Source organism: Crassostrea angulata, chromosome 8 (genome assembly GCF_025612915.1).
Source record: "Crassostrea angulata isolate pt1a10 chromosome 8, ASM2561291v2, whole genome shotgun sequence".
Lineage (NCBI taxonomy): Eukaryota > Metazoa > Mollusca > Bivalvia > Ostreida > Ostreidae > Magallana > Magallana angulata.
Genome location: NC_069118.1, coordinates 20,016,831 through 20,043,262, shown reverse-complemented (window position 1 = coordinate 20,043,262; position 26,432 = coordinate 20,016,831). Strand labels below are relative to the sequence as shown.

The 26,432-nt window shown below is 34.0% G+C and overlaps 3 protein-coding genes across 3 annotated transcripts; 1 reads left to right on the top strand and 2 right to left on the bottom strand.

The window, feature by feature from the left end:
- Positions 1–364: 364 nt before the first annotated feature.
- Positions 365–4,491, top strand: LOC128157889 (microfibrillar-associated protein 1-like). The gene is made up of 6 exons (XM_052820550.1): positions 365–479; positions 729–753; positions 1,047–1,100; positions 2,190–2,381; positions 3,611–3,802; positions 4,297–4,491. The coding sequence occupies exons 1-6, from the start codon at positions 414–416 to the stop codon at positions 4,431–4,433; spliced, it is 666 nt and encodes a 221-aa protein (XP_052676510.1). The 5' UTR covers positions 365–413; the 3' UTR covers positions 4,434–4,491.
- Positions 4,492–9,781: 5,290 nt separating this feature from the next.
- Positions 9,782–18,499, bottom strand: LOC128161625 (histidine ammonia-lyase-like). The gene is made up of 21 exons (XM_052824935.1): positions 18,145–18,499; positions 17,440–17,506; positions 17,145–17,175; positions 16,660–16,734; positions 15,994–16,066; positions 15,771–15,837; positions 15,534–15,571; positions 15,306–15,431; positions 14,999–15,138; positions 14,738–14,837; positions 14,439–14,534; positions 14,103–14,198; positions 13,638–13,696; positions 13,280–13,360; positions 12,522–12,587; positions 12,342–12,420; positions 12,154–12,240; positions 11,934–12,068; positions 11,625–11,733; positions 10,964–11,033; positions 9,782–10,663 (listed from the first exon to the last, which is right to left on the bottom strand). The coding sequence occupies exons 1-21, from the start codon at positions 18,374–18,376 to the stop codon at positions 10,511–10,513; spliced, it is 1,980 nt and encodes a 659-aa protein (XP_052680895.1). The 5' UTR covers positions 18,377–18,499; the 3' UTR covers positions 9,782–10,510.
- Positions 18,500–19,290: 791 nt separating this feature from the next.
- Positions 19,291–25,552, bottom strand: LOC128160556 (EF-hand calcium-binding domain-containing protein 12-like). The gene is made up of 7 exons (XM_052823894.1): positions 25,484–25,552; positions 24,351–25,163; positions 23,442–23,628; positions 22,393–22,922; positions 21,721–21,925; positions 20,926–21,235; positions 19,291–20,185 (listed from the first exon to the last, which is right to left on the bottom strand). Exons 2-7 carry the CDS (start codon positions 25,092–25,094, stop codon positions 19,909–19,911), a joined length of 2,253 nt encoding a protein of 750 aa, XP_052679854.1. The 5' UTR covers positions 25,095–25,163; positions 25,484–25,552; the 3' UTR covers positions 19,291–19,908.
- Between the last annotated feature and the right edge of the window lie 880 nt (positions 25,553–26,432).

Below are 26,432 nucleotides of genomic sequence, written 5' to 3'. Positions count from 1 at the left end.
TTCGGTAGCTTCCTCAATGTCAGATTCACAGTACGCGTCCTGCATTGTTGCTGCACGAGAGACAAGAGTGTCCAAGTCTTCCTGTGTCCTGATCAAAACCCGTTTATCGTCATTACGTTTAACGAAAATCTTCCCGTCGATAGTCCAGCATCCCTTGGCACTTCCGGTGCGAACAGCCTGCCTGGCGCTGGCGTAGATGGTAGATCGCTTCTTCGTAAGGGCTTCATTGATGAAGATTCTGTAACTATTATTGGAGTTTGTGTTGAACCCTTTAAGGTTGGTTTTGTTAGCATAATCCACGGCTTTGTCTCGATATCTAACAAAACGAACGATGATGTCGCGTGGTTTTTCCTTGTTCGGATAAAAGATCTCTTGACATTTCTGGAATTTTTTCATTCAGGAAACTTGGCGAAATGAAGACGACGTTTTTATGTCTGGCGATTTCGTGCGGGATCTTGCTCGTGCAAGCAAGATCACACGTAAGACTATTCATTATCAACGATATTTCCTATATATTTTTCGGGTCGAGAATTCCCTAAGTTTTAATTCTTCAATTTAATATAATATACATTTAAAAGCTGTTGTAAATTGGGATGCATTTTCTTTTATTTACATGTATTTAAGATCAAATGCCGGTGTTAGAACAATTTCAAATGGTATCATTTAGAGATAAATGCGTAAATGATTAAACTTGCTATGTCCAAATGTTATTTCATATTTTTTACCAGATACGAACAAATGACGATGAAAAAGGTAATATTTTTTAAATTTACGTCGCTGATAATTTTGCAAGGGAATATCAAAAAATAAAATAAATATCAAATTATGCATGTTTGAATTTTATTAAGTTAATTATTTATTGTAGTGACATGTGCATATTATGAACAACTGTGCCGTGTAATAAAAAAAGTAATCAATACTTGCATTATATTCTTTACTTCAAATAAACTAGAACCAGATGTTAATGTTAGATTGTCATTTTGATAGCACGGCTGATGGTCGTTTAAAGTAAAATATAGCTTACTCAAAACTTTTTGTTCTTGAAGCTATGGATCGGTTGGTGCATTTACTGGAAAGTGCAAAGGATTTAGAAGTCAGATGTAGGTGGATTTTATACATTGCCTAAGTTTTTTTTTTTCAATAACTTATTTTTCTTTTAGTAAACTCCAAAATTGTATGCAAACCAAAGTTTCACATAGATGAAAAACTTAAAGCACGTGATATGAATTGAACGACAGTTTAACCATAGTCAATGAATGCGCATGTTTAAACATTTATGAAATTAACAGGTGCATGTATTCTAAACTAGCGCAAAACAATTGCATTATTAAATTCCTCTATGCAATATATCATAATTATTATCACGCTTTATAAATCAGAAATTAAATCTGACCATAATTGATAAATAACGACATGAATTAAATGTATATTAACAATCTGCATGTATGATCCACATGATTATTCATTTAGACAATAAAATGCTTTCTTTGGTAATTCATGCGGGATATGAAGGTGGCGACATTGCAGAAAAAATACATAACCTGCGTTAGTGTGTTATGTATTTTTTTTTTTCTGAAATGATCACTACCTTCATAATCCGCATGAATCATCAAAGAAATCATTTTATTGTTTATATTTACATCGTTCTTTTAACAAATAAACAAATTGATTGTAAAAAGTAAGTTAAATTAACTAAATTACTGTTAACAGCTGATTAATGTACATCAGTACGTTACATGTAGCTGAAAGAAACAGCCAAATCATCTCCTACATGCGTGGGACTTTGAGTCTGACATCATCATGATTATTTCGTGCAGTCCGTGATTCGTGCAGTCGCTGTAGGTTTCGACCAATCGATACACGGGGCGTGTAAAATTCATTTTTTATAGAGCTATGAATTAACTATGAGTTTCCGACAGAAGTAGAGGGAATCATACTCGCGATCGGTATACACTTTTTATCCCCATACACACAGCTAGCGTATGCAAAATACATGTACGTTGATTCGAATCTAACTAATTTAATCGGATTAACCCTACGCATGAACGAAATGATTTTGATACCCAGTATTATACGTTGAGGTGGAGATGTTTGTTTTTAGGATGCAACATGCATTATATTCAATTTGTCCGACGGGTTTACATTACAATGCACGTATCTTATTCCTCTAACATTGTCTTTCTTTTCAGCTTCAGGAGAGGCGCCAGAAGAACGTAAATTGAAAGAGGAAGGTAAACGACCAACTCCCCCACCACGTGACAGCGATGACGAGGGCAGACGCCGCAGACCACCGCCGTCACGTGACGGCGATAAAAAAGACGCCGAACGACGTGATGTCTTGATGCGTTTTCTGGAAAAAGCTGAAGATTTACAAGTCAGATGTAGGTTGATTATATTCATTGCCGGGTTTTATTCAATAACTCATTTTACTTTTTCAAGTAAACTCAACAATTGTATGCACACCAAATTTCACATTGATGAAAAACTTAACGCACGTGATACGAATCATATGACAGTTAAACCATATATATTCAATGAATGCGCATGTTTAAACATTATGAAATTAACAGATGCATGTAATGTAAACTAGTGCAAAAACAACTGCATTATTGAATTCCTCTTAGCGATATAACATAATTATTATCACCCATTATAGATCAGTAATTGAATCAGAATGTTATTAATTAAAAAAGACATAAACTAAATGGATCAAAAATCTACATTTAAGTTCCGCTTTATATTCATTTAAACAATAAAATGCTTTCTTTGATTATTCATGCGGAATATGAAGGAGGCGACAATGCTGAAAAAAATACATAATCCGCGTTTGCAGGTTTTGTAACCTTTACTGCAATGATCGGTTCTTTTATAACCTGCATGAATCATCAAGAAAAAAGCATGTCATTGGTGTTTTTTTTACACATTTCTTTTAACAAATTCAAAAAAATGATTGTAATCGTTAAGTTAACTTAACTCAATAACTGTTAACAGATGGTAAATGTACATCAATATATTATCAAAAGCTAAAAGAAACAGCCAAATCGTATCCAATGGAATTTGAGTCTGACATTACCATGATTAATTTGTGCAGTCCGTGATTCTTCTGAATTCGCTGTAAGTTTCGACCAATCGGTAAACAGGGCATGTATATTTCAGTCCTGTCGGTTTCAGTTGTTGTATAGGTTTCGACATATCGATATAGGGTGGGGGTGTATATTTCAGTCCTGTCATTTTCCTGTCAGCTTCAGTCGCTGTAGATTTCAACCAATCGATGCCCGGGCCGTGTAGATTTCAGTCTGGCTGTTTATATAGAGCGCCGAATTACATGTAACTATACGTTTCCAAAGCAAATAGAGGGAATCATACTCAGTAGATTTATAGATACTTTTTTATCCCCATTCACTAAGCGCATGCAAAATACGTTGATTCGTATCCACTGATTAAATTGCATTAACCCTACGAATGAACGAAATAAATTTGTTGTGCAGTAACCTACGTTGAGGATGAGATGTTTGTTATAAGGATGCAACATGCATTAAATTCAATTTGTTCGACGAGTTTACATTACAACGCATGCTTCATATTCCTCTTACATTGTCCTTCTTTTCAGCTTCAGGAGAGGCGCCTGAAGAACGTCACTTGAAAGAGGAAGGTAAACGACCGACTCCCCCACCACGTGACAGCGATGACGAGGGCAGACGCCGCAGACCACCGCCGTCACGTGACGGCGATAAAAAAGATGCCGAACGACGTGATCTCTTGATGCGTTTTCTGGAAAAAGCTGAAGATTTACAAGTCAGATGTAGGTGGATTTTATTCATTGCCGGGTTTTATCCAAAACTCATTTTACTTCTTCCCAGTAAACTCAAAAGCTGTATGCAAACCAAAGTTTTACATTGATAAAAAACCTTAAAGCAATGATATGAATTGAATGGCAGTTCAACCATTGTCAGTGAATGCTTATGTTTAAACATTATTAAATTAACAGGTGCACGTAAACTAAACTAAAGCAAAACAATAGCATTCTTAAATTCCTCTTCGCAATATAACATTATACATGTAATAATTACGCTTTGTAGATCAGAAGTTGAATCAGATTATAATTGATAAATAAAGACAAAATAATTGTAATAAATTAAACCTCTACATTTAAAGTAGAAATAATTATTCATTTAAACAATAAAATGCTCTCTTTGGTGATTCGTGCTTTATATAGAGGCATCATATTCAATTTTTCCGACGGGTTTACATAACAATCCATGCTATATATTCCTCTTACATTGTCCTTCTTTTCAGCTTCAGGAGAGGCGCCAGAAGAACGTAACTTAAAAGAGGAAGGTAAACGACCAACTCCCCCACCACGTGACAGCGATGACGAGGGCAGACGCCGCAGACCACCGCCTTCACGTGATGAACGAAGAAGATGGTTTTAGACACAGACCTCCATAACATGATGAGAGCAGACTCGAATTACTGAAGATATTGTTTGTGTAACGCATGCTTGTCTGAAACAGTTATGTTAGATGTGCGATTTTTGAATAAATGGCGCATTTCGTTTTTTACTTCATTTTGTTTATCATTTAGCTTCCATGCCAGGAAAACTCAAATATTACTGTACATGCACAGTGTACATAAATTTTTGGTAATTTTTATACAGATTTTTCATTCATTCATTCAATATTTTATTCAGTACCTGTAATGTATATCATGGAACAAAATCAAACATGTATATTGTGCAACAAAAAAATCTACATACAAATTCAAACAAGCGTGAAAATGTGCGTATTAATATGATAACTGAAACGTGAATTGTAACGTGATAAATAAATTTGATGAGAGGGTTACAAGAAAAAAAATACAACAATAGTAATGAAAATGAATATAGATACACACGACTACTGTGTATTAATATCGACTCTTCTTTCATAAATTGCAAACATCTTTTTACATAAAATTATAAGTTCTTTTCGTTTTGTTCAGATAATGGGATGGTTGGAGTTTTACCTAATAGATGTGTGTAAAATTCTTCCTCGTCAAGGGTGCAAACTTTGGCACATTTATGCCCAGATCAAAATTGATTATATCGCTCCAGAAAAAGCACGCGCAACTACGAGCAACTTGCTTAGATTTGTCTTGGAGAATAATAAACTTGTAAAGTCCGAGTCCTGAAGTGTTCGATTGATCCATTGTTGACTTTCGTAACGGAAGATTTCCGACTTTATGGCTTTTTCCCATGCAGTTTTGTTCAGAAAGACACCAGTTTTTAAATAAGAAGTTCGATATTTTCTATAAGAATTGAGAATATATCTTTAATATATCCTAACGAATTATCTCGCTTGTCGTTCCAACATGTAAACAGTCGGAAGAGGAATTTTTTTTTACTAAAATGTCATGGAAAAAATTACGCAGTTTTCCAATAAATAGTAATTTATTCTTATTGATGTTATGAGTTTTAGACCTACCAGACTTTCACACATATCCAAACGTGTTGATGTTTTCAGGCCTTGAATGTCTTTGAGGATAAAGTGTTGAAATTTATTTAATAACTGATTATCCTGCAGTTTTAGTTCATTCAAGATTTCACAGCAAGCCGCAAAACCGAGTTGTCTCGAATTACAGAAGAAGATATTGTTTGTGTATACATTTGATATTGAACGCATGCTTGTCTGAAACAGTTATGTGAGATCTACTGTTTTTAAATAATTTAATTCTGGTTGTACCGCGCTTTCTGATTGGCTAAAAAATTATTTTATAAAGAATGTTACTACGTCATAGTATGACTAACGTCAAAAACGTATCAATACGCCTGACGTTACGTTTGAATTTTGTACAATTTTACGTCATTTTAAAGGTGAAATGACCGTTTTATCTACAATTAAGAGTAAAAAATTAAAAGTAATGAATTCAATATTTATTAGTTTTATACGATATAAAAAGGTTTGAAACAGTTTACACTTTTTTAAAAACCGCTTTGCTGTTTATAAAGCGTTAACTGTCCCAAACCATTTTATATCGTATAGAACAGATAAATATTGAGATCATTCCTTAAATAAATGACGCATTTCGTCTTTGACTTTATTTATTTTTTTTCATTTAGCTTTCATGTCAGGAAAACTCAAATATGTCGGTACATGCACAGTGTACATGAGGAACTTCAATCGAGGAAATGCTTCCTAATATTTACAGTTTGCATATAGTTTTTGAACTACGTTATGAAAATCATAACATTGTGGGGGTGAGAAAACACAGAAATTAGATTTATTTATTTATCTATCTGTCAGTCTGACTATGCATTTCCACTGGATAGTATTTTTAGTAGTATTGTTACCTTTGAACTGATCGCACAGAGTTACATGTAGAACACACGAGTTGTTCACACACAAATTCCAACAACATATTAGTACAATAACAATTCTTTTTTCATTATTTTTATTGTATACTTTAAAAAACAAAGTCAATATTCTTTTCTAATAATATATGACTGCCGTCATGAGAAAAGGGCCCTTATCTTTTGACGTCACAATGCTCAGAAAACGACGTCAAAGTTGCGGCATTGTAAACGCATTTTTTTTTTCTGTTTCTATTTTTTCTGTGTCTGTGTTGTGTTTTCTGAATAATTAGAGTCTAACCTTGTTTTAATACCGCGATTGATATTTTTTTTCACTCCAATATTACATGTTGATTAAAAAAATAAACATTTTATAAATGAAATATACACATTTAACGTCAATATCTACACATTTCGAACGCGTAATATTGCACACAAGATGATGCTGAGACGTCATAAAATTGCTGCTTTTGCATCCGCTATGAAACACCACAATTTACATTCTAGTGTATGATGAAAAAATGCTCTAATTGGGAAATCACTTTTTCATAAATCATCGTTGAAAACCAAAGGCCCGTCTCGCATACACTTACTCATTGCGTATAATTCAATGCGAGACTGGTCGTGGATTTCCGATGATGAGTTATAAAGTAATCTGAGTAAAATTATGCAACTTTAGTTTGCATAATCAAAACATGTATGATTTAATAAAGTAAAAAAACAAACAAAAAAAACCTACACTGGACACTCTTTGTTGATAAGAGGGGTTGAAGGCTGAGACCTACCGACCTACCTAATCGATGCAGAGCAGTATTGTTCAAATCTAACAGTTATCTGTGCAGTAATTACTGTGAAACAATAAAAGTCAAATATTTCAAATCATAAGTATAGAAGTTCCCTCCCTGGAGACGATTCTACACTTTTTGAATTAGTCGGAAGGAACACGAGAGAAGCTATGTCTCAATTATAGTGCTACCGCCAACATACAAAATAAATTCTAGCATATTCTACGTGTATTACAATTTGCGATCAAATTTTGAAATTATTTAACGAATAAAAAGCTATAATTAACGGATAAAAAGAGTTTGAGAAATATTTTGACAGGATAAAAATCTACTCTGATATGTCGCATTTGATTTCATGGAAAAATCTGATTCTTGGTGACATTTTCATGTAAAGTGCCTTTTTAAAATGAAACAACATAAAAGTAAATATACCTGTACGAATGAAAAAAACTTGTTTATTATTTGAGCGCAACATTTTTTTTTTGTGCAGTTTAACAACCCAAATCCACATGTGTACTTTTTGAGCTAACTTACATTAAAAAAAAAATCAGTTATAACATGCCTGAAAACTCACCACATGGATTTATAGCATTTTATATGATTATGTTCATCTCCAATCAGTTACATACATGATCGATTTAAAATTCCTTAAATTAAATAGGTTTGTAAATGCAATCATTATACATGTACTACAATACGTTTGATATCAAGTCGATAAAATTTATGTTTTATAAATCAATTCATGTTTATCGATAAATACATGTATAAACACTACATGTGCGACATTTACAATTAATAACATCCATAGCAATACAATTTGGCTTCATAGATGATGGTTTCTCATCTTTTCTTTTTTATACAAGAAGCAAATTTCGATGATACTGAAGTCAATTTTTATGTGTGTTTGTTACAATGTACAGCAATAAAAAAAAAAATCCGAGAATCGCGATATTTCTTAAAACTTCGGAATACCGTATGCAACTTTATGCACTCTATAAACGTTTATCATTTAATTTGTCATTTTGTTTAAAATTGATAATCACTTGGCCGATATTTGAGAGAGAGAGAGATTCAATCATCGTTTAACATCGATAATAAGAAAATGAAATTTAGTCAACATTTAAAGATGTTACTTCTCACTGAGTATATGCTACGTTTATCGGCACGAACTGTACTACCAATTAGTGTAAAAGATAAACATAATTATTGCAGAAGTCTTATTGAAATTTACCTGCAATCTTGCATTTTGAAAAAAAAGTGAATAATGCTGATATAATATTTAATTATTTCAACGATTATGGTTTATAAAAATCGCATCACAAAAATACCACGGTATGCGTGAACTTACAAAGCGATTAAATAGAAGTGTAGATTCAGCACGTGGGGTGACTTTTGTACAGTGTTGGTCTGTCGTATTTGATACACTTAATTAGGTGTGTACGACTATTTTAAAACAATAAACCTAAACAAAAGGTAGCGATCAATACCGAAAAAATTAACGTAACCCGCGTTCTGTAATGTGGCTATCTTTATAGCCCGCGTGTACAGGTATTGCCGAAGAAAGCATTTTATTGCTTTTATTTACATCTTTCATTTAATAAATTAATGAAATGAATTGATCGTAAAAAGTAAGTAAAGGTCATTAAATTATTGTTAATGTACACCAGAACGATAAATGAAAGCTATAGCCAAAGCGTCTTATATGGTATTTGAGTTTGGCATTATCATGATTATATAGTTCGTGCAATCCGCGATTTTTCTTAGGTTGCTGAAGATTTCGAACGATCGGTAAACTGCATGGTTAAAATTGGACCGAGTTGATTTCAGTCCTGTCTGTTTCTATACAGCTGTGAATTACAATTAATTTTCGTAAGAAATAGAAGGAATCATACTTAATGGATTTAAATTTAAATCCATAAATATAAGATGCCATTTTTGTTAAAATCTTTTCTCTCAAATCAACTGTTCACATTCTTGTAGTTGTAATTACTTCTCAGTGAGAGAGTCGAAGACGATTTTTTTCCATTGGTAATTTTATAAAAAATTAAGTGTTTATAACGTATAAAAGAGAAGAGCAATCATGACAATAATTTAACACAATAACACTCGAGTTTCAAAAACAGCTATGATTGATTTTAAACTTGCTTCAGAACTATGAAGATACTTAATAAGTAATATCAGTAAATATGCGATAAAATTTCCGTGCAAAAGGTTAATTAAAAAGAAAAATATTTCTCTTTTTGAAAATAAATTCGTGTATGCAATTTGACTATGCCCCGAAATTGTGGAAACATAGGCATCGAATTTGACCATCTTTATGTTTGTTACATGTTTGCTTACGAAAAAACTTTGATGTATTTTAAGGTTGGGAGAAGTATTTGTTTTCCTTAGATATCCTTTATGTATCCATCTTACATGTATGTTGGGGGGGGGGGGGGGGGGGGTATTGCATGTGGAGTCATCACAAGTGTGCAGAACTTAAACTATATCTGAATATTCAAAATGTTTTTTTTTCTCTTTTGTTAAAATTGTAAGAAATCTAGAATTGTAGAAATTTATTAATTAATTCTACTTCAAACAATTAAAGACGATGTGAAAGGAGGTATAGAAGAAAAAAATTTAATGCAAAAAAAATTTTGACGTTCGTGACGTCTGCTTAAAACACACAAGATCTTGGATATCTTTGTATATTTGTATTCGGAAAGAGTTGACTAATCAGAATTAACAAAAAAGTGAGTTTGTGAAATTTTGACCTTAAGGGCCCTTTTCTCATGACGGCAGTCATATACTATATATAGTATTATAAAACATTTCGAGATTTGACTGGTTGAATTCAATTTTCCCCAAAGTATTTTAAAAATGGATAAAATAGCCCTGCCATTAAAAACAAACAAAACATTACAATAAAATATATGATTATAAGCTATATGTAAAAATATAAACGCACAGAATAACAATTTCATATATAAAATACCTGGGAGATGGCGTGATAGAATACGTCTAGTATATAAGTTATGGTTTTTTTAAATATATAAATCGAAATAAATTCTTCTTGGTAAAAATAAAAAAAATAATGCGCTAATCGTAACAATGGAACGTGTCAGATCAACAGATTTAAATATAAGTAAATGCATAATAGTACATGTAATACAAGCATGATATAAGAATCAGGATATGATAAAAAAAAGTAGATACGCCCACAAAAGCCGAACTAATATAATAAAAACACATGCAGTCATGGAACCCCTTTACCACTTTTTAAGCTATACTACATGTATCTACCTTCATAAATGCACAAATATATTTAATCATGCTCTCAATAATTTTTTCTGACATAATTGTAAGAATTAGAACACTCTCGGAAAGGTTTATTTTTAAATCAATCACTGATTCCGAATTATCTCGGTCTAGACATGCTGCTTGTTTTCCGTCTCTTAGTGGCATGTGGAGGCGCTTCAGCGGAAAAACTTGATGTAGGGGAGAACACTCGAGTTTCGACATCCTGCTGCGCATGGTAATTATCCATAAATGGTTTTACTTTTCGCCAAACCTAAATGATGTCAAAAATTAGAAATATATAAACCTGAATTGACGTTGAAGTTTGTCTACAATGTCTATATTCGTTAATCAATGAAAAAATAAATAATGAAATGCAATTAAATTAAATACTTTGCATACATTTAGAAGATTTTCAGAGTCCAGATCAAAAACATCGTTTATATTAACATTTTAAAAACTAATATGTTTGAGTTTAGTTTCTTTTGCTATGTAAATTGTTGATACTAGAACTAGTATTGGATGAAACTAGCAATTAGAAATTGGATACTTGTAATTAGTAATTTTGATGCACCTTTTCCTCTTGAAGAAGTTTTGTGACCGCATCTATATCAGGTGCCATGTATCTGTCTTTTTTCCAGGGACTAAGTGTTGAAAAACAGAGAGTACATGTATATGTATCTGCTGAACTTAGAATATTCTTACTATACTCTGTCCCGAGTTTTTGCTTCCACCACTTTTTGCTTGATATTTCAATAATAGTAAATACCTTTGTGCTCAAACTACGCTCATCCACTTATATGAAAAATGTCCAGATTATCTGTTTTGAAACGCCCCCTCTACCGCTTCAGGTTTCAATACACATCCCAAAATTGAAAGTCTACGGAGATTTTGCATTGCATCAGCCATTAAATTGCGCGATGTATTCCGAGTGTATTCCGAATGGAGAAAAGATGTAAACATTTCCCATTACAAATCTCCGTAAGAAAATTGTTTTCATTCCTGTGAAATTTTATGAGTGAAAAGGGATAATTGTTCAATGAAGATATCTTGGATATATTCCCTTTCATCGATTTCAATTGTATTTCTTTCACAGGTATGTGTATTTTTATTAAAAATCATCAAAAATTGATGGAAGCAATAACTTGGGACAGACTATAGAAAACCCAACAAAGAACATGAGACATTTTCTTTGAAAAAAAAATCGAAGAGAAATTGAAATCAGGTGTACGTACCCAGCTAACTGCCTGACGAGCTTATAGACCTCTTCAAGGGGAGGGGTTGTTTTTAATGGTCTCAAAAACTCTATTGCTTGGCAAGCGGCGAGAAGCTCAATAGCAATCACTGAAGGTTAACGATAATGCGTATGTGTGTGTGTGAGAGAGAGAGAGAGAGAGAGAGAGAGAGAGAGAGAGAGAGAGAGAGAGAGAGAGAGAGAGAGAGAGAGAGAGAGATTAAACAATAAAAATATAGCATTTCATACTTAAAACTATGTAAAAATAAACCCAGATTCAATCTACATTCATAAGAAAATCCATTCTGACCTTGCTCCACGTGTTCGACCACACGCAGACATTTTCTGGCGGCAAATCCCCCCATGGACACGTGGTCTTCGGTTCCCGCGCTCGTAGTCAAAGAATCAATGGAGGCAGGATGACACAGAACTTTATTTTCAGATACTACGATTTGAAAACAAAACACAATTAAAGGGATTACATATTTGAACAAATAAGATGTGTCCTGATATAATTGTTATGGTTTTACCTAGAGATGCTGCTGTGCAGTGAGCTATCATAAATCCAGAATTTAGTCCCCCGTCCGGAGTCAGGAAGGCGTCAAGCTCACTGTACGCTAAAATTTGCAAAATGTATATTTCATGACACTACACAGCCCTGTCAATGAATCAATGGAATAAGAATTCAAAAATTTAAAATATTGATAAACAATTATACCAGGATTAACAAGTCTCTCTATTCTTCTCTCACTCATGTTCGCGAGTTCATGCACCCCAATCGCCAAATAATCTAAAACCTGTCAAATATATATAATTTGGTGATAGTTTTAAACAAATGTAATTCGAAATACAATCCTCGATTCTTAAGGAAAAATTAAACGTATAGTAACATATGCACCTTTGCTGGGTATTCTCCATGGAAATTTCCACCAGATATAATTTCTCCCGTGTCCGCAAATACCATCTAATATTAAGGTTTAAGGAGGCGTCATGAATTCAACTTGATATGTACATGTAACAAATGACATTGTTCATATACATGTACCCATGTTCAAAAAGGTAACATTCTACGGTAAACCGTAATCGCATTTACGCGCATGTAACAATTTGTTGTGTTACCCGTTGCAAAGTGTGTTGCTAACGATGAGGGTAATAAAACGGATTATCAACTGCGTCTAAACCAATCAGATATCAGTATTTAACATGAAAGTTTAATAAAAATAATTATGTTATACAAAAGTGTAAGTTCTGAGCTTTTGTTCAGCGCAGTGACAGAGTCTCGGTGCACATTGATTTCTTCAGAACCATTTTTAACAAGAGCATGGACTTTGGGAGGTTGTGTCAAACGGCAATGTGACGTAGGCCTGTCTATATATTTCTTTGCTTGTCACTCAGGCATGGCTCTTTGAAATCAGCAATTTGAGCGACGATTACGCAATCGGTGCATAGTTGGCTTGAAAACAGCGTCATTTATAAAAAAAATTTGACACAAAAAATAGATGTTTATGGCTTACTGAAAGTCCAAGGTCTTGTTCAAATGGTTCTAAATCATAATCTGTATCATATTACACATGTACATTGTTTGTTAATCAAGCAAATTTTCTACCGCCCTTTCAAAGGTTTTTAAATAAGTTTTCAGCCGGTAATAAAAGATACAGGATTGTCTGTGGCACTGTTGACTTCAACAGAGAGAATGGTCCTAACGAAAGCTACAGTGTCATTCACTATCCCATGAACCTACAAACAATAAAACATCAAAAATCGTCACAACTCTTCATCTTATTACCCTTTTGATTTTGTTTTTGTGCTACTACTACTAGTAACATGTAATTATGTCGATTAATTGCATCCTGAACACAACGCACCAATATTATTTTGACGATGTGTGGTAGTCATTCACTTGTCATTTAACCAGATTTTGTGTCATTCTAACGAGTTGGAATTTAACAAATCAAAGTACTCTCATGTCAGGTGTTTAAAGGCTAGATAAATAATTGAATATCGTGTAACTCACTTGTGGACAACATCTCAGTGTGTAGGCATCCTGAACGCGATCACAGAACCGATGACTTTCTGAAAGAACAGAGGCAGAGAAATTGAAAGATCTCTTGAGACATTCATATTTATTCGAATTAACGGGCATGTTGCTGCCAAACCATGAAGATATCGCTGTGTCACATAATTAATTTTGAATTTCTAGCGGGTGTATGTGTGTGTGTAAGCATACTTCTGTTCAGCAGGAGAAAATCATGAAAACACAACAGACATTGAAACGCAACAACCAACGGGATTATAATTAGATATAGATTGTTTGAATAATTTCTCCCCTATCTTTTTTTTAACCTGTAACATACTTTACTTATTGATATTAGGCTTTTTATGATTTCGCTTCCTATTCAGAAACAAGCATTTCTATTAAAGCGACCTTAAACCATAAGTTTGGAAGCATGCCTCATAAGTTTCTGTAAAAAAAATTTACCTGCAATTTCAGACCGATGCGTGTCTGAGTGGAGCAAGGAACGGAGGCGTCTGGCCACCATCTTCTGTCCCTTGTGTGGCCGAACATCGTGTATACCTGTAGAAATGATAGTGCCCCTTTTTAAAACGTTAGAAGTAAAAAGAAGTCTTGAATTGCAGTTTAAAACAATTCTCCATTCAAACAATGAATACATGAAGTATAGGTAAGCTGAATATGCAATAATTGATTTTTTTTGTTCTCATTCTTAGGAAGTATATCTGAAAACTCTGTTGCTTTCTTTGAATAGTAGACCGAGCAATCTCTCTTAATAATTAACTAATCCATCAATAGACTAACAGCTATCAAAGGCTCTAGTTGTTCCCTTCAGCACGTCCAGAGTGAAGGCCGCCACTATATCCGCCTGTCGTGCGATCGCTTCCGCCCGCTCCAGCGCTATTAAAGAAAATACGTTCACAAACACATACGTTAGGGTATCTATTTAGTTCAATACCCATGTATCATTCATTTGTCCTACGCTATGGAACAACACATTTTAAATTTTTTCACGACTTTAACATTCTTCTTTTTTAATTGTTCCAACGGTTCATCTTAAATGCTTTATTTCACATTCAGACCCTAGTCTAAGATTCCTATACCTTCCACGCCCAGTGCCGTGATAAGCTGCGTTCCATTAATCAGAGCTATTCCTTCCTTCGGTCCAAGCTTAATTGGTGTCAATTTATTGGATTCCAAAACCTAGAAAAGGAAAGTGACACTGTGTTTTTCTAATTTCTAATATAAGATAAATCGGTTATTACAATTTCAGCATTATTGTGTTTATTACAAACATTCTGGAAACTAAAACTGGTTTTAGTATTTGCGTAAATTTTTTTAATGTTCTCGTTAATGCAACATACATATTTAGCATCCGCCCATCCACTTTTCGGACTCCACATTTTGCCCTCTCCCATCATGCCTAGCGCAAGATGCGACAGTGGTGCCAAATCGCCGCTAGCCCCAACTGTTCCCTTCTCGGGCACCCATGGCAGGCAGTTGGCTGTAGCGAAAACGAATTTTTCGGGTCAGAGCGTAAAAGAATGAAAAACAAGATAAAAAGCATTTGAAAATTTTAAGTTAACAAAACCAGGTTGTTGTTTTTTTTGTCATCTAAACTTCTTTTTTATCTTCATTTTTAATTGTACCATTACAAACATGTTTGGTTACCATTAAACGCTGCGATGTATTTTTTAAGCGTCTCCATCGATATTCCGCTGTAGCCCTTTGCCAAAACATTGATTCGTAACGCCAAGAGCATGCGTGTCCGCTCGGGTGACAATGGTGGACCAACACCTGTAAATAAAATTGACACTACCGGTACTTTATGAGAGAGAGAGAGAGAGAGAGAGAGAGAGAGAGAGAGAGAGAGAGTAAAAATTTTAGCAAAGGGTTTACCTGCTGAGTGAGAACGAATCAAATTTTCTTGAAGTTCTCTAGAGTAAATGAAGAAAATCATATTTTATCTATCCAATAACATGTATATGCATAAAAATACCACAAAATTGTTCCTAAATATTAAAAATTAAATTACTAGTATTTTAACGATCGAAAACAAATTTAACTTGGTGATAAAATTAGTAGTAGGTTTATGTAAGAACAAAGAATTGATAAAAGGGACCCTTTAATACTTACATCAATTTGTTTTTCTCAATGGTTGTTCTTGCAAATTTTCCAAAACCGGTTGTAATTCCATAAACAACTAAAAATTTCAGAAAAACACTATGAACTTCTTGCCAATCATCTACTCCACGCGATAACGCATGTACATGTACCGCTTTTTTAAAATAAGAAAAAAATATATGATAAATTTCAATATAAAAACTAAAATGTAGATATAGGAAGGATCATGTAATACCTTTATGGCTGCTAACAATGTCGTCCAGAAGCTTTCTGGCTTTGAGGACCTTCTGTTCCGCTTCGACTGTCAACTACATTAAACCAGGAAATGACAAATTGAATATAGTGACGTCGTAAGAATTTAATAAATGTATTGAAAAGTTAAAAGAGTGGACTTTCTCTAAACCTGTATATACATACGTGCAATGCTTTTTACAGATGTTTTAAGGGTTCAAATTGAACCAGAGAAAAATATACTCGGATATCACTATGTTGAACGATAAATATGGATCTTTTTCTGAAGACAATTTTGAAAATCAAATATATGAAGCAAATTTGAGACTTTTATAGAATTTACATTATCACTAACTGTTCTCTAACTTATCAAGGTAGTCTCTGGAAAACATGTTTGTAGAATTTATTACGTGGAATCATTTATATAAGTCATATAGATATCTGATCTACATTTGATTCACATTTATTATCACCAGAATTATTTTCTTTATAATTTATATTTATTCCAACAAGTGCCGGTTCTAGTCTAGGATACAATTTCAAAGATCAAATTCAGCTCAACTACCATGACGTCATATTGGTTTCAGTTGATATGGACACGAATCAAAACATTTACAAGGTATCAAAACAACGAAAATTGTATTCAGACAGTAGAGAAACTTTATCTCACCTTTATCAAGTAATGGCCCTTTCCTAGCCGAAGTAGGTCATCCGTAGATAAACTATTACCATCCAAGGAAATGTACTGAAAACATTTACATGTATTAAACCAGAGAAGTAGCTTGCCCGCGGGCTACAATGCTCACGTGGGAAGTTACCATAAAGTTTTATTAATGTATACAGTGTTATTATATGTAAATGATGTTATAATTTTGCCTTGCATTTACATGTACATACACTGATATTATGGGCATTTATTTACAATTTGTTTTCATAATTTTAATGTATGAAATCAAGAGGTATAATCAATACATATACAATATATAAAACTACGTTTACTTTGCAGATTGCATCAGTGTTTATCGCATGCCGAACAAGTGTAACACGTAATGTATGTATTGAGGGAAAGACATCGAAGTTTTAACAACTTGTATCTCATCTTTGACATATTTGGTCAATAAAATATGTTAAAATTTAAAAGGAACATTTATTTACCTCTGTTGCTGACTCTACACTGGTCTTTGCTCTAGGAAAGTTAAGGAAACAGACCTGTATTCATTTATATAAAGATGCCTACCCTCATTTTACAAAGTTTTATTCAACCGTAAAAAGTATATTCAATAGAAGTAAGTTGAGGTGATTGAAATGTAAATTATAGTTTGTGACAAAAAAACAGTTTGTCAATAATATGTATCAAATAGTTTTCCTTAAATATTACCATTATGATACTTCAATTCGAAAATTGCATTATTAAGCTTTGGTAAATTTTAGGGACGTGTCAAAAGGATACACTTTCTCTTCTACGTACACAGGCTCGGCGGGTCCCGTGACAGGGCTGGATATGTCACTGTCCAACACTGAATACAAAAAACAACTCTGTATTTCAACGAGTTTGCCACATGTATTTTCATCGAATACTGGTATTTTTGTTTAAACGATGTTTATACATGTGTTATTGTACGCAATCAACCGGTAGATAACAACTATAAAATACAGTATATACAGGGAAAAATTCGCATCTGTTTATTTTTGCCCTCGTTGTGAGCGGGTTTATTTAAAGCTAGGCAAATTCAGATGTCTCAAATTATCCCTCGCTAAGCAAAACTGTGTCTTCGCGAATTCAAGACGGGGCGAAGGTGTTTGCAAGTGAAAAGGGCCGAAAATAACACGGGGCGAAAATAACCCCGTATACAGTAGTAACTCAGATAGGTTATATAATATGCATAGCATGTAGCTGAATTCATGTACTTCTGCGATACGTTCACTGATAGAAGTGGATAACAATGGGTGGGTTGCAAACTGCTTACTTTTGACCCTACGAGTACTAAATACAACACCCATTCATGAGTTTTGAACTGGCAAAATATTCCAGAATAGCAAGGGATTGCGATTTGATACCTCTACCAATGCACGTTCCTCCCCAGGACTTACAACTCCTATCATTAATTCGATGGTAAACATTACAAGACGATATGCATAATCAGAATGCCCTTACCAACAGTGACGAAGTCATTTTCATCAAGTACATCTTTAATGGCGTCATCTGGATCCAATATGGCGGCACCTTTGGCCTTCCTAACCTCGTAAACCTTCTCTTGGGCATGTCCGGTTCTGGACTTGGACTTGTAGTACCTCCTTAATGATTCCTCCCCAAGCCACGTGACCTTCTCGGTCCCTTTGCAGGGAACCGCAAACCAGTCACCTCGAACACGCACAGACAACTTCATCGCGCGATGCTTTTGGAAGGAGACGGTGTTTACTGCTTGTTTGGTGCTTGGAACTCCTTGGGTTTTGTAGACAAATGGTAATCTTGTGACAGATAGCCTAGGTTATTGACTCTGATATGGGAGAACCAACGATAAGAATGGGAATATATATGCGTCGTACGATCGAGATTTCAGATTATTGAGGTCGCCATATGTCCTTGTAATTAAGTTCATTGCCATAATGTTTTGGACATTATCGTTTATGGCTCAATTACAATTAAGAAAACTGGTATGACAACTTTAAAATATGGAGTTAAAGATATCCTTGAATTGACTGTACCTCAAACAGTGGTCAGTATATATAACATTCTGGGGCAAATATATAGACAGGGAACAAGACAAAGTAATAATAATGAACTTTGACCCCCCCCCCCCTTCCAAAAAAGAAGGATTTTTTCACTTGTCATAAGCATACAAGTATGATAGTTATTCTACCTTGTATGGTGAATTGTATAGTCTTTATCTTCTTGACAAGGTGTACACATGAAGTTGACAAACTACATTGCAAGTCTACATTGATCTAGATATCTGACCTTAAAAAAGATTGTCGTTCTTTTGCCACATTTAAACATGTACCATTTTATAATCATCAAATAGTCTTGTCCGTAGTTTGCCTTTGAGTCAACAGAAACACTATTGAACAGAGACTCTACATCATATAAGAGCAGGATATGTCAATCTAAAGACAGTACATAAAGCAGGGTTTTGTTCTTTCCAAAAATTCTGATTAATATTTAAAACTCTTTATGTATATACTGGTAAAATGTCTGATTTAAATTTAAATTTAATTCATATCAAAATATTTGAATTAAGTGGATATTCACTTTCATCAATTTTGTGATACTATGTGCAAAAGAAAACTTGGGAAAAAAAAATCCACTGTATAACAGAGTTGCACTTTTAATGAAAAGTTTAATTCAGCAGTGTCAGCATAAAGAAAATGTAAAATAAAATCTGAAAGACAAACTCCTCAATGAACTTCAATATCAAAAATAAGGGTAGAAATGTTATTTACATGTATAATCAATATGTAAAATATAGCACACCGTACACAGATAGAAAAACTTAATTCAGCAGTGTAAAGCAGCATGATTTCATCATACAAATACATATTTTCATCAACATTTCAACAGGTTTATGAAAGGAAACACTTCACTTCACAATTACATGTACAGATATGGTTGTGCAATGCACATCTTCGTGTCCAACACTCTTTCTCTCATTTAAATGCTTTTTGAATCCTTCATTTAATGAGTTACTTCTTATTTCATGAGACAAGCAAACAAATTTAAAAGCAATGCATAAACAGCATTAACAATTAAAAAAAGTTAACAAATTAAATATTCTATACCAAATTTTTTTTACATAAATAACAATACTTCTCAAAATAAATTTTAAAAAACATTAGAAAAATCCAAAAAACAAAAAAAATCAACAAGGAATATCACATTTCATGTATATTCATAAATTTAGGCACTAATTAACAGCTATAATCAATAATTGTGAATAAACTTCCGAGCGAAGGGATCATAGATCCCTGACTGAACATATCCCTGATCGTTCACTGGCCAGGCCGAGTAATCCCTCGCCTTCCCGAGGTTGGTCAGCTTCCTCTCCTTCACTTTCTGGAACACGATTCCGCTCTGGTCGGGTAGTTCCGGTTTGTCGTAGGGCGGCATGCACAGCCTTACTTTATCCAGCAGCTGTCCCGGCCAGAAGGCGTTGGAGTCCGATGAACCATGAAGCTGCTGGTATCTGATGGCTAGATGTCTTAAAATGTAAAAAAAATAATATTAAGTCTCGTAAAACTCTTTTTTCAATCATAGAGACTTTTATTTAACAAGGGTTTATGTCAAGGTAGGTGTTAATTCTTAGTATTGAAAGGTCAAGAGCACCAAGCATATATATACACTCATATATACACTCTAGATGTACATCATAACTTGGTAGACTTTCTGTGGTACTGTAGATTCCTTATTTTACGAATTTCAAATTACTTAATTCCGCAATTCGACTGTTCTAAATCAAATCGCAAGACCAAAAATCGCAAATGCCGGATTTTTAATTATAATAGTTTTATGTAGTTTATATCTGTCTGAAAAATAAGAGCGAGATTTTGAAATTTGCATGATGTGCTTATCGTGATTTTAAGCGAATATCAATTCCTCGTGTCAATTAATAAGGATTCTACAGTTCTTGGTAAAAACTCTATTTATGAACAAAATGTACATAAGATATTAAAGCAAAGGACAAATCTTTCTCTACACATGTTCATGTACATTCTTTTAAAATGTACAATTGCACAATGTTACATGTGTAATGATGGTGCTATAACATACATGCACTGTTAAACATTGATACATGTAGCCATTGTATTGGAATACTAGTATTCTTAAACACTCTAGCAAATATTTCTTTTATCAAAATCTCAAAATTGTATGGTCTCTGAAAAGATCTGTATTAATTGATCAAAACATTCTGTGCAATGAGATAAAAGAATCAAGTCAAACCTGGTTAGTCTGTCGTACTCTTCAAAGGACATCCAGCAATCGACCTTTCTCCGTATGATGGCTTTTCCTGTGGACAGATTAGCCCTGGAGCCTGTGGCAGCCACACTGCGACCCTGGGGGTAGCGGTGCCTGCTGTCAATCAAAAGTCTACCACTCTGGGACCGCCTCACTCGATCTTTGTGTTTGACCTCTATCGGGGTCCGTGGCCTCTTGGGAGGGTCAGCATAATGACTTGAGAGAAGAGGTGCCCCTGGGGTTTTCACTTGTTTATTTATGAATGAGTGGGGTATGTCAGGGGGGTATAGCAAGACTGTAATTTAAAAAAAAAAATTTAATCCTGCTGTTATCTTTAATGTGCATAACCAAAATAATGCATTGAAATGTTTTCTTTTAATAAAGAAAATCAGATACTTATTTAAATCTTTCTTTCAACTTAAAATAATTGATTTGAGAAAAAATATTGGGATTCACTTAGGCCTAAAAAAAAAAAATGTGTGTTTAGGGTAACACTGATGAAAAAATTAGGTAAGGTAGGTAGGGATTTTTTTTTTATTATATCATATTTTTTTATATGAATCCGAAGAATGTTTGTTTGTTTCATATCTAAAAACGTATTTTTTATTGGAAATAAGATAAAATTCACAATCGGATAAAATCAGACATCTATTTATGACTAAAAATGGTAGGATCGGGCCATTTTTGTAGGTTAGGTCGGGTTACCCGAAACACACAACTTTTTTTTTAGGCCTTACATGAAAATAATTATTCAACAGTCATGAAACAAAACCAAATTACCTTTTTCTAACAGAGTAGGACTAAGGGAAACTCCTTGCTGGGCACACAACTTGTTGATGTCATAGAACTCTCTCAGTTTGAGCTGTCTGAATTTATCCACCATCCCTCCTAGCTCCCCCTCCAGTGTGGACTGCATACAGTGGTCATCAATGGCCTTCTCCCCCACCTTGATAATGCCCGGGCCCTCCTCCAACTTTTTGGCAGACTTATAAAAAAAAATCTTTACTTCTTAGCGGAGTTGTCTACAGTATACCGTATATCCGGTAATATTCGCGATGATCAAATTTTTGCTTTTTTCACGACATTTTTTATATTGCAAAACATTGAATACACAGAAATACAATGTAATACTCTGTATCATTTTCTTTAAAAACTTATAAAATCACAAAAAATGACTGACGCAAATTAAAAATACTAAACATTTTCCCCATTTTCGCAAATTTTGTGACACGCAAAAAAAATGGACACATGGTATACCACAAAATCAATATCAGTAATTAAACCGTTACAAATACTGAGTCATATACATTCAAATACATGTACATGTATAAAATTTCAATCTTAACTGGTTTAATTCCTCACGTTCCTGCAAATTTCTATGAAAATTTGCATGTATTTAAGATTATATGTAACTGAATGGCCGTAGTACACTCTACATCTAAATTGTCTCACCATCCTCATCATGTTGGTTTTGAGAGCCTCCCTATCTCTCTTCCTCAGGTCCACCATAGCTTCATCAGATGACATTACAATGTGTTCCGGTGCTGTGTCTTGTTCTGGGGGTGCTAGATACTGGGGGGTGGTGCTTCTACTCCTCTTGGGTTCCACTTCCTTTGAGGTGTCCGTAACTTCTATCTCAATACTCACCTGTTTTCCATTATTCTCATTGTCCCCACCTTCCAACCCAGTGTTCTGATTTTCACCTTTTGAGGCAGACCCCTGTTTGGGGGACTTTGACCCTTGAGTCCGACCAGAAGCCGGTTTTTCCGATTCTGATTTTTTGGAGGACTTGACTAATTTTTTAGAAGTATCCTGGGTCTGCTGGTTGTTAGAGGATTTTGATGATTTAGCTATTATTTCTTGGTTAGATCGACTTGGAGAAAAGTTACGAATGATTTTTTCATCTGATCCAGAAGCTTGATGATCATCGACTATTTCATCTGATGAATTGGGTCTGGCTCCACGTAATGAAGTAGATGAACCTGTTAACAAACAAAAATCAATATCAGCATGTACACACAAAATTATTGGTTACATTTATACTGACTGTGAAACATCTATATATTTTTTTCTATAAGTTCATTTCATACATCCAGGGTTGTCTCTAAGACCTGGGAGGCGGGGAATACCCCCGCCTCTAATGCCTTAATTACCCGGCTATTATTGCATTTCAAACACAATGTAGTACGTTATAAGCAAGACCCCCAGACCCCCTGCTACTTTTTCATTTCCTCCTTCTACTTCAAATTTTAGACACAACCCTGTACATCTATTTTCAAAAGATTTGAAAACAAAGATTTTTGTGAATAAAAATAAACAAGTAAAAGGTCAATCTTCTGATCAATGGTAAACTATCAATTTCAACGATAAAAACATGTTAAAAAACATCCAAAATTAGACTTCATTGTGAAACAAAGGGATTGTCTATGTGTGTATTTCAACTCTGAGATAATTATTTTCATGCAATTCTATAATAAACTTCAAACCAAGTATCAACTTACTTGATCTAGATTTAAAAGAGTCCATTGTAGATTCCCTTGAAATTTGTTTTCTTCTATTTTCTCTCCTCTCTTTTTTCCAAAATGACAAGCCTTTAGCTAGCTCCTTATAGTCCAAGTTGTTGTCATAATCTATATCAAGGGAGAGAATCATGTCCTCCAGAAGGGCCTCAGACATTGGAACCTTTGACTGCAGAAAAAAAGTAAGTCTTTAAATAAAAACATTCTGCTATTTTTTTTTTACATTTTAATCCTTTTAAAATGCATTTGTTCACCCTCTCAAGACAGAACGACGAAAAAAGTATACTTTTTTTTTTTCAATTGCATGGTTTTAAATCAATGTTTTTAACAACTTTAAAAAAAATAAACCTTGACCTCTACCTGTCGACTCAGGGTATCATTGTGCAAGAAGAATTAAGTTTTTAAAGGTGGCAAAACTAGGATTTTGACAATTTAATATTTACATATATAATTTATCACATTTAACAGTTTGCCTAAGTATGCAGTGGAAATAACTTGTGTTCCATCTTTTTCAATTTACACAGCTCTGATATTGAGTGACAGAGTTTTTACAATACTGAGCAATACTGTTAAAACTTGAAAACATCTATTTAAAACATCTAATTTTTTTATTCTATGTCAAAGCCAATTAAAAAATTCATATAAGTTAAATATAAAAACAAATTTGAGTTAAAAAGAATTTCAAATGATTTCAGTGGAATATGACTGACATTCTTTTTTCTTAATTAGTGAGGGAAGGATTTACCAGTAGCCTCTTTCAAAACTCATTTGAGTAAAAAATATACATTATCACAACTCATGACAGATGCAATGTATATATATGTTACATCATCAGAAACAAATTTAGCTAACAATGTGGTAATATTCATCCAAAGTCTTAGCAACCCATACCTCCCTGATGACCTTTCTGAACTCATCCCTGGTGATTTTCCAGTCCTTGTCTTTATCAGTGGCCACAAACATGTCCAGCAGTCGCATCTTATTTTTCCTCAAGTGCTCTTCTAATATCCTAATGCCCAGGGGAGCGGGAATTTTAACATTTGGCACATCATGAATCAGGGCCTCTGTGGGGGTTTCTGGTACAATGGGTGGGGGCTCATAGTGGGGAGTTCTCTCTTTAATCATTCTAACCAGCACCCTTTTCTCTAAGGCAGTCATACTAGGTTTCTGATTCAACCAGTGTTCACTTAATCCCATATTCTCAAGATCAGTACGGAACTTTTGTCGTTCTTTCATCCAGTTTTTGTAATCTTCCTCTTTCTTGGTTTCTCTATCAGCAATCATCTCCTCTTCTGAGGGCTTTGGTTCTATGGGAATCTGTTCTTTTAGATTGGCATTTAGGACTGGGGGAGAGAGCGGTGGAGACTTGCGGCCATGATACAAACCAAGCCGATGCTTCAAAGGTGTTTCCATAGGTGGAGCAACCATGACTCTTTTTCTACTTAATGGTCCACCAAATATCTTGACTGCAGCTTTATAATGCTTTACATGAGCTAGATCGCGCTGTTTGAACAAACCCAAACGCTCATTGACTGGGATGTGATCCATGTTGTATTCGTCAAAGAGGCGGTGCAGAGGGTAGCTGATGTCGGCATCTGTGAGGTCCACAGGACCAGCCCTGTGTCTTGGAGGCATCTTGATTATTTTCTTTATCAACGGTTCGAAACAAAAAATTACACTAGAAGTTTGTTACAAGTTCGTTACCTGAAAGAAAACATATACTGAATAAGATTTTACACCTGAATAAAATTTCTTAAACGATATGAAAAAAAAATCCATTTTCATGATTATAGCACATAAAAAATGCAGATGAACAAAGGACGATGATAGATTAGGAAGCAGACTATAAAAACATGCAGTAACTGACAGAAAACGTCCCAAAATTCACACAAGAAAACCCCCAAAATTTTCATTTAAAATTTGAAAAAAAAAACATACAACAAACATGGTGCAAAATATTTTGATAGTATATTATGAATTTTGTAAAAACTCAAAACAAGTCTGTAGGATATGCTATTACTTACATCTAAACTTTGCACTTGTTCGTTCCCTCCTTTACATCCGCCATCTTTGTTGCCCCATAAACATGCTCGAGCGCCACCTCGTAGACGTTACATTTTTTCAACGGACGATCACTCTGATACGTCGATACATCGACATTTTCAATGAAAATCTGTAAATCACATAATATTCTATACATTACATACAATATATTACAGTGCCATGAATTTGATGGCCATGGAAATTAAACTCATTTTATTCTGCGCACATTATGGAAAAGGGGCTGGGAGGGGATATGTTCGATAGACTGAAAAATAGCGCGTGTGAACGTTCAGTAATTTTTTTTTTCAGTTTGAAATAATTTAAATGAAAACATTTCATTTTGAAATACATGTATGTTATTTTGAGAGCTTGATATATTTAATTAAAACAATATTTTCTCTTCGCCATTAATTACATAGTTTACTTACATGCACTTGTATAGATTCCAATTTATGCTTATATTTATAATAAGCCTGATATTATCTGCTTTAATCATTTACCATATTAAATGTGATGTACTTTTTTTTGTATAACGTGGTAAAATATAGGTGGTTGCCAGTGCAAAATTAAATGGCTTCTTTGTTTAAAATAAACACACTTACTCTATTTTATTCATGATATATAAATTAGGTTTTGTTTGAAAAAGGTCAGTTTATCAACCAAAACATTAGGAAAACTTCACTTCTGAAGTAAAATACAAAAAGTATACATGTAAATTTTGTAATGAACTCACAGAAACTTAAAATATAACATCTGCATCTAATTTAGGCTACTTCGATCACAGCCACTTTAAAAGAAACTGTCCCGTGTATTCACTATACGCCTCCTCCAACTATGACGTCGAAATACAGTTATATATTCCCTGGCGTCATATGATTGTTACGTCATCAATTGTGACATCATCACAATAAATTATTGAATGATTGTCAT